We start from the raw sequence: 14,718 nt of genomic DNA, 5'->3' as shown, positions 1-14,718 counted from the left end.
AAGGAAGGAGCAGAAACCTCTAGCAGTACAGCATAATTCAAGAGAGGGGAATCAGAGGATGGAGCAGAATTCTCCAACAACACAGATCATTTTAGAAGAGGAGAGTTAGATAGAGGAAGGAGCAGAGTCCCTCAGCAGTGCAGAGTATCTCATGCCCCGTACACACGACCGGGTTTCCCGACGGGAAAACTGTGAGGAGAGCTTTTGGTCGGGAATCCCGGCTGTGTGTATGCTCCTTGCAGTTTTTCCGACAGGAAAACTGCCCAAAAACCGCCGGACAAAAAAAGAGAACCTGCTCTCTTTTTTCCCCTGTGGAAAACGGACATTTTTGGCTATTTTCCTGTGGGGAAAAACTCCGATGGAGCATACACATGGTCAGGATTCCAGAGGAAAAGCTCTCATCTGAGTTTTCCCAACGGGAAAACCGAATGTCTGTACAGAGGAAAAGTCGAGAGCAGGTTCTCAGTTTTCCCCTCGGGATTTCCGACGGACCTTTTCCCGTCGAGAATCCCGGTCGTATGTACTAGGCATTAGGAGAGGAGAGTTAGATAAAGTAAGGAGTAGAGTCCTTCAGCAGCACACAGTATTTCAGGAGAGGAGAGTTAAATAGAGGAAGGAGCAGAGCCCTCAGCAGTGCATAGTATATCAGGAGAGGAGAGTTAAGCCTCGTACACACGACCGAGGAACTCGACGGGCTAAACACATCATTTTCCTCGTCGAGTTCCTTGTTAGGCTGTCGAGGAACTCGACAAGCCAATTTTCTCCATTCCCGTCAAGGAAATAGAGAACTTGCTCTATTTTCGGTTCGTCGAGTTTCTCAACAGTTTCCTTGACGAAAATGTACACACGACCGGTTTCCTCAGCAAAAAAATATCTCCCAGCAAGTTTCTTGCTGGTTTTTGCCGAGAAACTCGGTCGTGTGTATGAGGCTTCAGAGAAGGGAGAAGACTCCTTTAGCAGCACAGGGTATTACAGGAAAGGAACGGTGGAGGAAGGAACAGGTGGTAAAATACAGCTCAAGATTTTCAATAAATTTACATGTAGAGATCTTTCAATGTTTTATAGTGGCATTGATTTACCCAACATGATTGAACTTTCATATATAAACTTCAAAACAAATTGTCACAAAGATTCAGCGACAGCCATTCCATACATGATGAACCCTAAGTGTGACAGACAGCGCATAGTAAATCTAGTTGTATGGATTGGGATACTAAACCCCACACTGGACTTAGAGCTAAAATTACAATAAATTGTATAAGAAAAGCAACTCGTATATCTGTACAAATGTTTCCTGGATACAGACAGTCTGATTTGAGATGAAGACGTATCTCTGTGTATAAGGCACAGATAAAATGAAGGCTCCTTTGTCACGTGTCAAGCTTACCAGCTTTCAGTCTCTCCGAGTGCAAACATGATACAATCCTAGTGATGGAAAGCATAGTTCATCTCCACAAAGAACACGATTTGGAGTTTGTATTGTAAAGTTCAGCTATAGAAGATTTTTCTGGCACTTTTCAGCACTTTTCCATGTTTGCTGTCCCATTTACATATTTCTCTGGCGGGTGGGTAGATTCATTTTTTGAGCCAACAGCCTTGCTTAACAGCTTCATCAATAAGGCCAGTTGTATGATAAGTTATTGTTTTCAAGCACGCTGCAGTCCCACAGTTTTGCCTTGAAAGAAGGAAAAATGCATATCCGTTGTACTGCAATAGGAAGCAAAGCCTGCCTATGTAATAAACAAATATGGCTGCTCCCCGAGTACATAAATAACAAATATCATCTATAAATAGAAAAAATATATTTTCTTAAAAAAAACTTTAACATTATAAGATTCCCTTTAAAGAAACCAATATGCAATTCTGTCTCAAAAAGTGATGCCTCTTGAAAAGTTCATGTTGCGGTTCCTTGAATAGTGCGGTCATTGGTCCCATGAAGATGCCTCTGGTCCTGCTGGTCACAGACCATGTTTGTACAAAACTTCAGATCCATCCAACAAGGCCACCTGTCCGTCTCTCACTCCGCGTCCAATCGTACATAGACACTACTATTGCCATCATCTGTGCTGGCTCAATGTGAAGGGAGGTGATGGTTCACGTGGGTCGGATTTGAGCCAAGAAAACCCAGGCGCTGCTTGTTTTTTCTCTGCTCCGTCATCTGGAAAAATTAAGGTTTTGAGAAATACAATTTATATTGTAACCAAAGTTATATAATGGTTATATTTATTATTAATATTATTATCTTAAAGTACATTCTTTGAGTGCAGCCTGCCTAGTATAATGCTTACCTTCCTGCCCAGCCCTGGGATTTTGGGGCCCTTCCTGGCCATGTAAATCTTTACAACAAAAATGTCCTTTTCTTACTGAGCATGCGTGCCATGACCTTATTTATTCCTATAGAACCGTACTCATGGCAGCCTCTAGCTATTTAGCGGAGTATGTCTCACTCATAGAAATGGATAGGGGAATGGCACACTACCGGGGCAGTCATATTAGTCATTGGAATATGGTAGAGCCAACCAGACAGTCAGAAGATATCAGGCCCCAGTAACAAACTAAAACCATATCAGAGAGGCACAAAAGCTTTTCTGAACAATAATGGTAACAGCTGGCATCGTGCATGCGTAACTCGCGCTGCGTGATCCCACTGGTCCCTGCTGTCTTCTGGGACCTGTGTGTCTCCCAGAAGACAGCGGGGGGCGGAGAAGGCACCTAAAGTGGTGTAGATACCGGTGGGTGGCTCGGGTATCTATGCTCGAAGTGTATTACACAGGTATCTGCTCCCCCCTCCCCCCTGAAAGGTGCCAAATGTGACACGGGAGGGAGGAGGGTTCCATTTTTGGGTGGAACTTACATGTTTATTCTGCCAATGGATTTGTTGTTTTTCCACATCCTGCAACAGGCCAAGCTATCCAGCAAAAGTGACAGTTACAGGGACCTGGACAAACCATTTAACAGTTTTTTACAATGGCCACTCTTATTATTTATAAGGCTTAAACCTTGTGCTTGAATTTGTTTGTATTTCGCCTAAAGGTGATTTAAAACTAATGTCCATCTAAGACAGGGTGACCCTGTTACAGATAGTACAAAAACAAAGGATGGGATGGGTGGATCCACACACCCAAAGTACTTTGATGAAGGTCTTTTAGGGCATGTGTGGTATGCCCAAAATCCACAACTGGTTAAATGAGCTTTAACGTGGAACTTTAGGCCACAATTACAAATGGGCGACTCTATAGAGCCCACTGAACTCTTTTTTTTTTTTTAGAGAATCGGATTGGAGGTAGGCATTTGTAAACAGACACAAGTCCATTTACATCTGCCACTCCTTAGAGGTGAATGGAGGGTCCGATTGGGTCGGATTGACCATGTGAAAGAGGCCTAAGGCTTTCACACTGATGCACTGTTGTTTACCCGCACCGCTGGTTTACCTGTGGCTTTCCTACAGGTTGGCTGCACTTTACCATAGACTTCAATTTTATCATTAGGTGTGGTGCACTTTCAGAAAGCTCACCAAACTTGCAGGTAATAGAAGTCTATGGCTCAGTGCAGGTAACCCGTGGGTGAAGCCCAGAGCCCCTGAGCAGCAATAAATCATAAAGCAGAACTAAACCCATCTATTGACAGACTGCATCATAGATGTCACTTGTTCTACTTTGCCCAGAGTTCTACTTTAGCTGATGCTTTTCATGATGGTTCTGGCAGCTTTTTCTTTTAAGTGCATTGGGTTTGTAATAAACTGCTGATTACAGACAGTATTGAAGAGGGAAGTTTAGTAAAAGAATAGATGACCCTTATAAATTGAATGTGTTTTCTCCAGACATTGAAGAAAGAGACACTAGATAATCTGTGTGGGCTGCAGGCAGCCGTTCCTGAATCTCTCCCACGTCTTGCAAGGTCAGGCTGCTGCACATACACAGCGAAGTTTGGTAGAGAGCCTTTCTGCGCGCACGGTGTATTATCATACCGGTCAGCAAGTTCGCAGTACAGATATATTTAGTGCTTATTAGTCAGCTTGTTTGGTTACATCTGACTGTGCAGATGCTTTCTCTTCATTTTTAACATTAACCTTGTAATTGGTCAAAGTACTACATTAAATGGAACCCGGAAATAAAGTTTACTCAGTTCCGTAGAATGCTTTTTAGATGAAATATATGAGGTAAGTATATTAGTTCTTCTATGAAGTCTGTAATGGGTAGCTAAAAGCCCATCCACTCAAAACTTTAATTTCTGGTAGAAGTTGGAGAGCTTAGTCTGGGTTTACCATGATAGTATCTTTCATCATTCGGGGACTCTATTGGCGAGATCTCTGCACTGAGTTTCCAGCTTTGCACACCTGCTGTGACTATTATGAGGGGTTTCCACCATCCCTGTGCTGAGTTCCTGGGTCTACACACCTGTTGTGCCCATTATGAGGGTTTCCAATAATATCTACTCTGGGTTCCCAGGTCTGCACACCTGTTGTGCTTGTTACGACTAGTTTCCACCATACCTACCCCGGGTTCCCAGGTCTGCACACCTGCCATTCTCTGTCATGGATATGCAATAGCCTGGCAGCTTACCTGTGTTTCCATCTGCTCATTAGATGCCTGACCCTGTTCTGGTTCCCTTTTTATCACTTCCTCTTCCTGTATGGCCCCACCCAGGCCATCCCAGGAAGTCTATATTAACTGTTGCTCTACAGGTCTGCAGTGCTGTTCAACAGTGTAATTTGCCAAGTTCCTGTCTGCTAGTGTGCTACCATCGTCTTCCTGTGTACCGTTTTTGGCTTGTCCCTGACTTCTCCTGTTTGCCTGTGCCCCTGACCATTTGCCTGTCCTCGGTTACCCTTGTCTGCCTGTTGCCCTGACCTCGGCCTACCCATCACCACCGTTTGTCCTGCTGGCTGCTTCCTCTCTCTCCCTGCGGAGTGTGACCTAGGGGATCTGGGGGGTCGCGACCTGGATCCAGTTGCGGCCAAGGCCATCCTCACCATCAGAGGCTCTGGTGAACACAAAACTGAGTCTCAGACTCCGCGCCCTGGGTGATCCCGGGTTCACGCTTCCTCCCTGTAGCAGCAGTCGGCTATTGGGTTCACTACCCTGTGGTGCATCCCCGACCCCAACGGGGTGCACTTGACATGACATTCCCATTATGAGGGGTTCCCACCATAACTGTGATGAGTTTCCAGGTTTGTACGCCTGCTGTGCCATTATAAGGGTTTCCCGCACCATTCCTGTGCTAAGTTCCTGGCTCTTTTGCCATTATGAGGGATTCTCACAATCCCTACGCTGAGCTCTAGGTCCGCACATTTGCTGTGCACATTGTATGAAGCTCCCACAATCCCTGCTGAAATTTCATTAGGGATGATGTAAAAGGAGGAGCTGGAATGCACAAAGGTGGTCAGGAACACCAAAAACTCCTAGGTGGACTGGAGTAAAGTTATGCCACGTACACACGACCCTTATTCATGTCATGAAAAAAAAAAAGTTTTCTTGACGTGATTTGTCGTGATTCCTCTCAAGCCTGCCTTGCATACACACGTTTGTGAAAAAAAAATGCTCGAGCAAAGCGCGGTGACATACAACATGTACGACGGCACTATAAAGGGGAAGTTCCATTCGAATGGCGCCACCCTTTGGGCTGCTTTTGTTAATTTCCCCATCTCATAACTTGCTTCTGAGCATGCGCGTTTTTTTCCTCCTCGTTAAAGCGTACACACAACCGTTTTTCACGCCATGAAAAAGAACGACGTGAAAAGCGACGAGAAAAAATAGAGCAGGTTCTAAAAAAAATTCGGGCATTTTTCTCTTTGAGACACAACTGTTTTTCACGACCAATTTAAAAATGCAATTTTTCTCGTCATGAAAAACGGTCGTGTGTACGCGGCATTAAAACTATGGCAGAGAGATCTTACTACTTCAGACTAAGTATAACGGATATATATATATCCTGATGAAGCCAATGATGTAGGTGAAATGCGGCTACATTAGGATCTCCCACCATGTGTTCCCTAGCTTAATGACTTGTCCTGCAAATGTTGAATACTTTTAAACCATGCGCATAGCAGAAGGAATGCTGAAATAACTATTCTCAAGTATTCTGCATTGAGCATTATGGGATGCTCAGATGAGTATGATGCCGCGTACACACGATAATTTTCGGCTTGTAAAAAACGAAGTTTTTAAAAAATGTAATTTAAAACGATCGTGTGTGGGCTTCAGAGCATTTTTCGGGTTCTGAAAAACGACAATTTTTTTTTTCGAACATGCTCTATTTTTTCACAATGTTTTAAACAATGTTGATTTTCGGGTTGTAAAAAATTATCGTGTGTGAGCTTTAACGATATGAAAAACCCACGCATGCTCAGAAGCAAGTTATGAGATGGCAGCGCTCGTTCTGGTAAAACTACCGTTCATAATGGAGATAGCACATACATCACGCTGTAACAGACAGAAAAGCGCAAATCGTCTTTTACTAACACGAAATCAGCTAAAGCAGCCCCAAGGGTGGCGTCATCCGCATGGAACTTCTCCTTTATAGTGCCGTCGTACGTGTTGTACGTCACCGCGCTTTGCTAGATCATTTTCTTTTCACGATCGTGTGTAGGCAACGTCGTTTTAATGATGAAGTAAAAAAAAAAAAAAACGTTTTTTCTAGAGCCTGAAAAACGTTGTTTTTTACAACCCGAAAAATGATCGTGTGTACGCGGCATTACGCCCAATGTATTTATGTATGTCTTCAGTATATAATGGAGTCAAGAAATACATCTATTTACAGTTGTACTCCTAAGTTTACATACCCTGGCAAAATGTATGATTTCTTGGCCATTTTTCAGAGAATATGAATGATAACACAATAACCTTTCTTTCACTCATGGTTAGTGTTTGGCTGAAGCCATTTATTATCAATCAACTGTGTTTGACCCCAATAAAAAGTTTACATACCCTGGTGATTTTGGCCTGATAACATGCACACAAGTTGACACAAAGGGGTTTGAATGGCTATTAAAGTTAACCATCCTCACCTGTGATCTGTTTGCTTGTAATTAGTGTGTGTGTATAAAAGGTCAATGAGTTTCTGGACTCCTGACAGACCCTTGTATCTTTCATCCAGTTCTGCCCTGACGTTTCTGGATTCTGAGGCCCCATACACACGAGAGGATTTATCCGCAGATACGGTCCAGCGGACCGTTTCCACGGATAAATCCTCTCAAAGAAATCCGCTGATTTCGATGGGATGGAGTGTACACACCATCCCATTAAAATCCGCGCGGAAATCCTCTGCCGATGACGTGTCGCGCCGTCGCCGCGATTATGACGCGGCGACGGGCGCGACGCTGTCATATAAGGAATTCCACGCATGCGTCAAATCATTACGACGCGTGCGGGGAATCCCTTTGGACGGATGGATCCGGTAAGTCTGTACAGACGAGCGGATCCATCCGTTGGAATGGATTCCAGCAGATGGATTCGTTGTGCAGCACAACAAATATTCGATCTGCTGGAATCCATCCCAGAGGAGATTTCTCCGCGGAAAGAGATCCGCTGGCGTGTACACACCATAGAATCTATCCGCAGAAACCCATTTGCTGGGATTTATCTGCGGATGGATTCTATCGTGTGTATGGGGCCTGAGTCATGGGGAAAGCAAAAGGATTGTTAAAGGATCTGCGGGAAAAGGTAGTTGAACTGTATAAAACAGGAAAGGGATATAAAAAGATATCCAAGGAATTAAGAATGCCAATCAGCAGTGTTCAAACTCTAATCAAGAAGTGGAAAATGAGGGGTTCTGTTGAAACCAAACCACGGTCAGGTAGACCAACTAAAATTTCAGCCACAACTTGCCAGGAAAATTAATCGGGATGCAAAGAAAAACCTACAAAACTTCAGGTGAAATACAGGACTCTCTGAAAACATGTGGTGTGGCTGTTTCAAGATGCCCAATAAGGAGGCACTTGAAGAAATATGGGCTGCATGGTTGAGTCGCCACAAGAAAGCCATTACTACGCAAATGCCACAAAGTATCCCGTTTACAATATGCCAAACAGCACAGAGACAAGCCTCAGACCTTCTGGCACAAAGTTATTTGGAGTGATGAGACCAAAATTAAGATTTTTGTCCACAACCATAAATGCTACATTTGGAGAGGAGTCAACAAGCCCTATGAGGAAAGGTGCACCATTCCTACTGTGAAACACGGAGGTGGAGCGCTATTGTTTTGGAGATGTGTGAGCTACAAAGTCACAGGAAATTTGGTCAAAATTGATGGCAAGATGAATGCAATATAATATTAAAAAATACTGGAGGAACATTTGCATTCATCAGCCAGGAATCTGCGCATGGGACGTACTTGGACATTCCAACATGACAATGATCCAAAACACAAGGCCAAGTCAACCTGTCATTGGCTACAGCAGAATAAAGTGAAGGGTCTGGAGTGGCCATCTCAGTCTCCTGACCTCAATATTATTGAGCCACTCTGGGGAGATCTCAAAACGTGCCGTTCATGCAAGACAGCCCAATAATTTACAGGGGCAGCTTTACTTTCTGAGAAGATAAAGAGCCTCATCCACAAGACTTCAAGCTGTCATTGATGTTAAAGGGGGCAATACACGGTATTAAGAACTGGGGTATGTAAACTTTTGATCAGGGACATTTGGGTAGTTCCTTTTGTGATTATAATTTAAAAAGAGTAAATACAGTTGATTGATAAAAAATGGCTTCAGGCAAACACTAACCATGAGTGAAAGAAAAGTTGTTTTGCCATCATTCATATTCTCTGTAAAATGGACAAGAAATCATAAATTCTGCCAGGGTATGTAAACTTATGAGCACAACTGTAGATTGCACAGTTTACTCTTACAGCACTGGGACTTTTGGCTACATACCTTTGATATATATGTTGTATTATTATCATTATTATATAGAATTTATATATTTTGTTTATTTGATTATTTGTACATAAGCAGATATATTTCATGCAGATTTTCCTTAGAGCACTGGGATTTTGGGATCAGTATCCCAGTTGAATTTGCTGAGAGCCATCACTTTTTTTGGGGAGATATTTTGCACCACTACATATTTTTTTTTTTAAAGCGAAAGTTACATTTTTGGGTGGAATTCCGCTTTAAATCATTATGGAAACTGCAATGAAAACCTGACCGGAATTCAAATCCTTACCCACTATATGAAACAATCATGTTGGCTAAAGCAGAATTTCTCAGCTAGGTTCTGTGGAACCTTAGGGCTTCTGCTAAGGTTGGTAGGGGTCCCTTAATCAATAAGCAATTTTGGCCTCTGAGATAAGTTACTAATAACAACTTTGATCTTTTTTTAGCTATCAGTAAGGGAGTATTCTTCCCAATGTCCACCAATGCAGGGGATTATTCTTCCCAATGGCCACCAATGTAAGGGATTATTCTTCCCAATGGCCACCAATGTAAGGGATTATTCTTCCCAATGGCCACCAATGTAAGGGATTATTCTTAATAATGGCTATCAATGTAAGGGATTAGTCTTCCCAATGGCCACCAAGGTAAGAAGTTATTTTTCCCAGTGGCCGACAATGTATGGGATTATTCTCCCCAATTGCCACCAAAGCACTGGATTATTCTTCCCAATGGCCACCAGTGTAAGGCGTTATTTATCTCAACGACCACCAGTGCACAGGATTATTCATCCCAGTGGCCACCAATGCACAGGATTATTCTTCCCAATGGCCCCTAATGCACGGGATCATTCTTCCCAATGGCCTCCAATGCACAGGATTATTCTTCCCAATGGCCACGATTGCACAGAATTATTCTTCACAATTGCCACTAACGCACTGGATTATTCTTCCCAATGGCCACCAATGTAAGGGGTTATTCTTCCCAATGGCCACCAATGCAGGGGATTATTCTTCCCAATGGCTACCCATGCACAGGATTATTCTTCCCAATGACCACCAATGTATGGGATTATTCTTCCCAATGGCCACCAATGCACAGGAAAATCCTTCCCAATGGCCACCAATGCACATGATTACTCTTTCCAATGGCCACCAATGTAAAGGGGTTCTTTTTCCCAATGGACACTATTCTTCTTAAGTGCCATTCTTCTCTCTAACCACCACCCTAATATATTAGGAGCTGTGCATATAGTAATTATTTGCAGGGGTTCCCTGAGACCTGAAAGTTATTTTAAGGGTTCCTCCATGTAAAAAGAAAGGATGAGAAAGACTGGGCTAAAAAGCACATTTAAACAAGTATGGCATTTAAGGATCATTATGTCACAAGGGAAATGGAGGAAAAAATGTTTTGGTTTTAGATATACTTTATCCCATTTTTTTCACTAAACTTTTTTGCTGACAGTTACTCCACCCTATTTATGGCATGGTTCATTATTTTTACTGGAGGGAAGCTTAAGAAGGAACTCCCTAGACTCACACAGAGGTGGCGGTGAACACCCATCAGGTGTACGTCTGCCCTTACCTGCTCCTTGAGTTCTGACAGCTGGCCGGACAGTTGCTTCACCAGGCTCATGGTGGTCTCCAGCTTCTCCTGCAAGTTGCGGATCTCATTCTGCTCGTTCTCGCCCTCGCTGCTGACAAGGGACATGGCCCGCATCCGAGGGAACCAGTCCAGGTTCTTCTCCTGGAAAAGAGCGATGAGGAGATTAATTTATCACACCGGTTCCCCAGCAGGACAATGCAGTCACAGCATCAATCAACGCAGCAGCTCAGCCTGAGAAAAATATCTTTTTGAACGTTTCATTAGTAAGTGGTAACCCCTTATCAATCAGCTGGAAACCAGCTTACCGCAGCACCGGCGGATGATTCTGATTGGTCGCCAGGGATTTACAGACATTAGACTAGAAAAGAGTACCTGTCAGCCCTAAAACAGAGCAGATGCATGAATGGTTGTTCTTAGTGCAACAATAAACAAATAATTTATCGTAAATGTTGAGTTTCTGTTGAAGTAAAAGCTGGGCTAGGCCATCTTGCATGAGATGCTAGCAGCCCAAGCAGACTCAGACATGTCACTCAATGGATACTCTACAGTAGTCTCCTTCACTCCATCCCTGGCATCTACAAAAAAAGGTTATGTAGTGATGTGAAAGGAGGGGTGGAGGAGCTGGGCCAGCAGAGAAGACCAGCCTGTATAGTAAAGCTTGGAAACAAAGGTATCCTGTTGTTCACAGAGCCAATCTTCGTTGTCTTAAAGAAATACCGCTGCATAATAAATCTTCCATATCTGACACTTCCAGGAGTGTCGGAAGACTGGTCCCCCTCTGTAAACTGTGGTTACACCTGCTGGACTCTAGGGCCCCGTACACACGGTCGGACAAAACCGACAGTGTGTATAGGCCATCGGTCTGTTTTCCTTCGGTTCAAAATTTTAAAACATGCTTCAAAACCGAACCGATGGACCGCTGCCTGATCGGTCCAAACTGATGGTTAGTACAGAAAAGCATCGGTTCAAAACCCGTGCATGCTCAGAATCAAGTCGACACATGCTTGGAAGCATTGAAATTCGTTTTATTCAGCACGTCGTGTGTTTGGCGTCACCGCGTTCTGACCCGATCGGTTTTTGGAACGATGGTGTGTACACACATCAGGCCACTTCAGCGGTGAACCGATGAAAACGGTCCGTCGGACCATTCTCATGTGTTTTGTCCGACCGTGTGTACGGGGCCTATGGGGTTGATTTACTAAAACTGGGAAATGCTAAATCTGGTGAAGCTCTGCATAGAAGCCAATCAGCTTCAGGAAAGTGTAGTGATGAAAGGGTGGAACCACAGAGAGGAACCAGTCATCTGTCACTCCTGGAAGTGTCAGATACAGAAGATTTTTCAAACAGTATCTCTTGAAGGCAACAAAGATCATCAGCGTGGGCACCAGATAAAGTCAGTTTTTCTTTATATACAACAACAGAAACGTTAGACGTTAGATTACCAGCAAGTCTTGCTGTCATTGTGATTTAAGTACTTTGTGTCCCATGAGTACACTCTATATACGGGGTAATAACTGGCAAATTAGATTGAAAACACTTGAACATGGGAACTTCAAGATTGCCCATCTGAGTCTTGCCAATGACGTGACTGGTCAAAGAAAACTGATTTGGGTGACTCACAGCACATTCTGCGGGAATGCAGAGAGCCTGGTCACCCACTTGTACTGTTCTGTTTAGAGGTAGCTGTGTAGGCATAGGCACACTATGTACTTTTCCTCTGGAAGGAGGACTGATCTTTCTGACAGGGGCTGGTGTCATCTGTGCCTCATATAGAAGAATATACAAAACTGTGATCTCAGGGGAAGATCCTAGAGACCTTCAGGCCCTTTATTACATGGGCGTTTTGTTTGTCCATTTTTCATCCCTCTATTGATGAATGAAAAATGGACAGCAATTCATTTCTATGGACAATTCTTTGGATGATTATCCATTTACATCCGCATCTGTTCAGTTAGGGAAGAGCCAGTTAATAATTTATTGTTTTATTTATTTTAGATACTTATATAGCCCAGTCAATTGACGCTTTGCTTTACATATACATAGTACATTCACATCAGTCCCTGTACTCATGGAGCTTACAATGTTCAGACCAGTTGAAATGGAACAAATGTAAACTATTTCCGTCCATTTACATCCATTACATTTGTCTGATTTTAGACAAGAAACATTTTTTGTTTATAGAATGAAAACCAGGTTCCTCAAAGGGTGGGACCCTTAATGGACCATGACCAGTATAGATAACAGTAATCTTAAAAATGTTATTGCACGATACAGAAATCAAATAAGGTTAAACACATGGTAAAATGAAAAGCAGAGGACAAACAGCTGGAAAAACCCAAATCGACTGTCGAGGAGACAGAGGGACCTAACGCGTTTCAACAAATGAGGTAGGAGTCTTCTTCAGGGACAATGGGCTGAAGATTTCCAGATGTGTACATTAAATCCCATGTATTGTAAATTTCAACCAAGAGAGATCATAGCTCAACGAGTGAGAAGGAACTGAACACTAAAGCCTCGTACACACGATCAGTCCATCCGATGAGAACGGTCTGAAGGACCGTTGTCATGGGTGAACCGATGAAGCTGACTGATGGTCCGTCGCGCCCACACACCATAGGTTAAATAACCGATCGTGTCAGAACGCGGTGACGTAAAACACAACGACGTGCTGAAAAAAATGAAGTTCAATGCTTCCAAGCATGCGTCGACTTGATTCTGAGCATGCGTGGATTTTTAACCGATGGTCGTGCCTACTAACGATCGGTTTTGACCTATCGGTTAGGAATCCATCGGTTAAATTTAAAGCAAGTTGGCTTTTTTAAAACCGAAGGTTAAATAACCTATGGGGCCCACACACGATCGTTTTTGACCGATGAAAACGGTCCATCAGACCGCTGTCCTATGTTTAACCTATCGTGTGTACGAGGCCTTAAGCAGCATCGTGAAGCCAGAGCAAGATGAGGATGGAGCATGTCCAACAGAACCCCCATGTCTGAATAAGCAGTGCTAAGGCACAAGCCACAGAGGATCTATCGTATATCTTAGAAATTTAGAGACCAGCCACTCTATCCGGGAATTGATTCTATAGGGGTACTTGTCCAGAAACCCGATCCAGTTGTAGGTGGCCACTAAAGTTAGTACAGGGCTACACCGCAAAAATGGCCGTGAAGGGGTGCCATGATGTAATGCTAGTACACAGATCTACAGGAAATGGCTGAACAACAAGCAGCCAGACCTTTATATATATATATATATATATATATATATATATATATACTAAAACTATTGAGTTTTTATGTTCTGTGGGAGACCAGATATAGTGAATGATGTAGGGTCCTGGGTTTAGTAACCCTTTAACATGGAAAAATATATCTGATTCTGGGTCCATGCTTCCAGGTATATATTGCCTCTGACAGATCGCAGTACCCTGACAATGCCTCCATCTGCCTTTCTCCCCAGAAAGACAGACATTGTTTGGAAATCATCCAGAGTGCCTGTGCTTGACTGTGTTCACAAATGTTTTATACCCCTTTCACACAGGCGCTTTTAGCTCTGGAAATAGCCTTTGCTAAGCGCCTGAAAACCGCCTCCCATTCATTCCAGTGAAACATTTTTTAACACTCAGGCTGTGTGCTTGCGGGACGTTCCGAAAAGTCCTGCAAGCAGCATCTTCGGGGTTGGTTGGGAGCGCTGTATACAGTGCTCCCCAAAATGCCCCTGCCCACTGGAATAAATGGGCAGCGCTTTTAAAGCTCCTTAAAAGCGCCGAGATTTAAACTACTCTTTTGGCATTTTGGCATTGGCCTTTTGACATTGTATTCTGGCAGCATGCTTGGCACTGTCACATTACACTTATCAGTGGCACCGGTCAATTGGCTATGGCTGCTGATAGACAAAAGTTGTCTGACAGAATTCGATCTAGAAATCAACTTCTGACAAACAGGGTGGCCGCACATCAATCAATATTTAGCCAGTCTCTGCAGAACTGGCTGGATTTCGATCCATCTATGGCTGACTTAACAATGTGACTCCGCACAGAGCTCTTATCAGTGAGATCTTACAACTCCCCAGGAGGAAAAATGCTGTGAAGTTATTGAAGCGCCTAAAACTGATATTATCTTTGCAGTGACGCAGTTTTCTGAGAATAATCTACAGAGCAAGTCCAACAACTACACAGCACTGACACATTGGCTTAACCTATTAAGATCTAGTGATAGCAGATCTACATCCTGAATAGAGGGGTT

The 14,718-nt window shown here is 43.4% G+C and overlaps 1 protein-coding gene across 6 annotated transcripts in view; it reads right to left on the bottom strand.

The window, feature by feature from the left end:
* Window positions 1-896: 896 nt before the first annotated feature.
* The window catches only part of ITPR2 (inositol 1,4,5-trisphosphate receptor type 2), a 499,601-nt gene continuing 485,779 nt past the window's right edge, over window positions 897-14,718 (bottom strand). For all 6 annotated transcript variants that reach the window (XM_040345602.1, XM_040345605.1, XM_040345603.1 and 3 more), the window contains 2 exons: window positions 10,454-10,615; window positions 897-2,158 (listed from right to left, as the gene is read on the bottom strand). In XM_040345602.1, the coding sequence (XP_040201536.1) occupies window positions 2,072-2,158; window positions 10,454-10,615 (249 nt within the window). In that variant the 3' untranslated portion in view covers window positions 897-2,071. The remainder of the gene's footprint in view (window positions 2,159-10,453; window positions 10,616-14,718) is intronic.

This window comes from Rana temporaria, chromosome 3 (genome assembly GCF_905171775.1).
Source record: "Rana temporaria chromosome 3, aRanTem1.1, whole genome shotgun sequence".
In the NCBI taxonomy this organism is placed as follows: Eukaryota; Metazoa; Chordata; class Amphibia; order Anura; family Ranidae; genus Rana; species Rana temporaria.
This window is presented reverse-complemented; position numbering and strand designations above follow the sequence as displayed.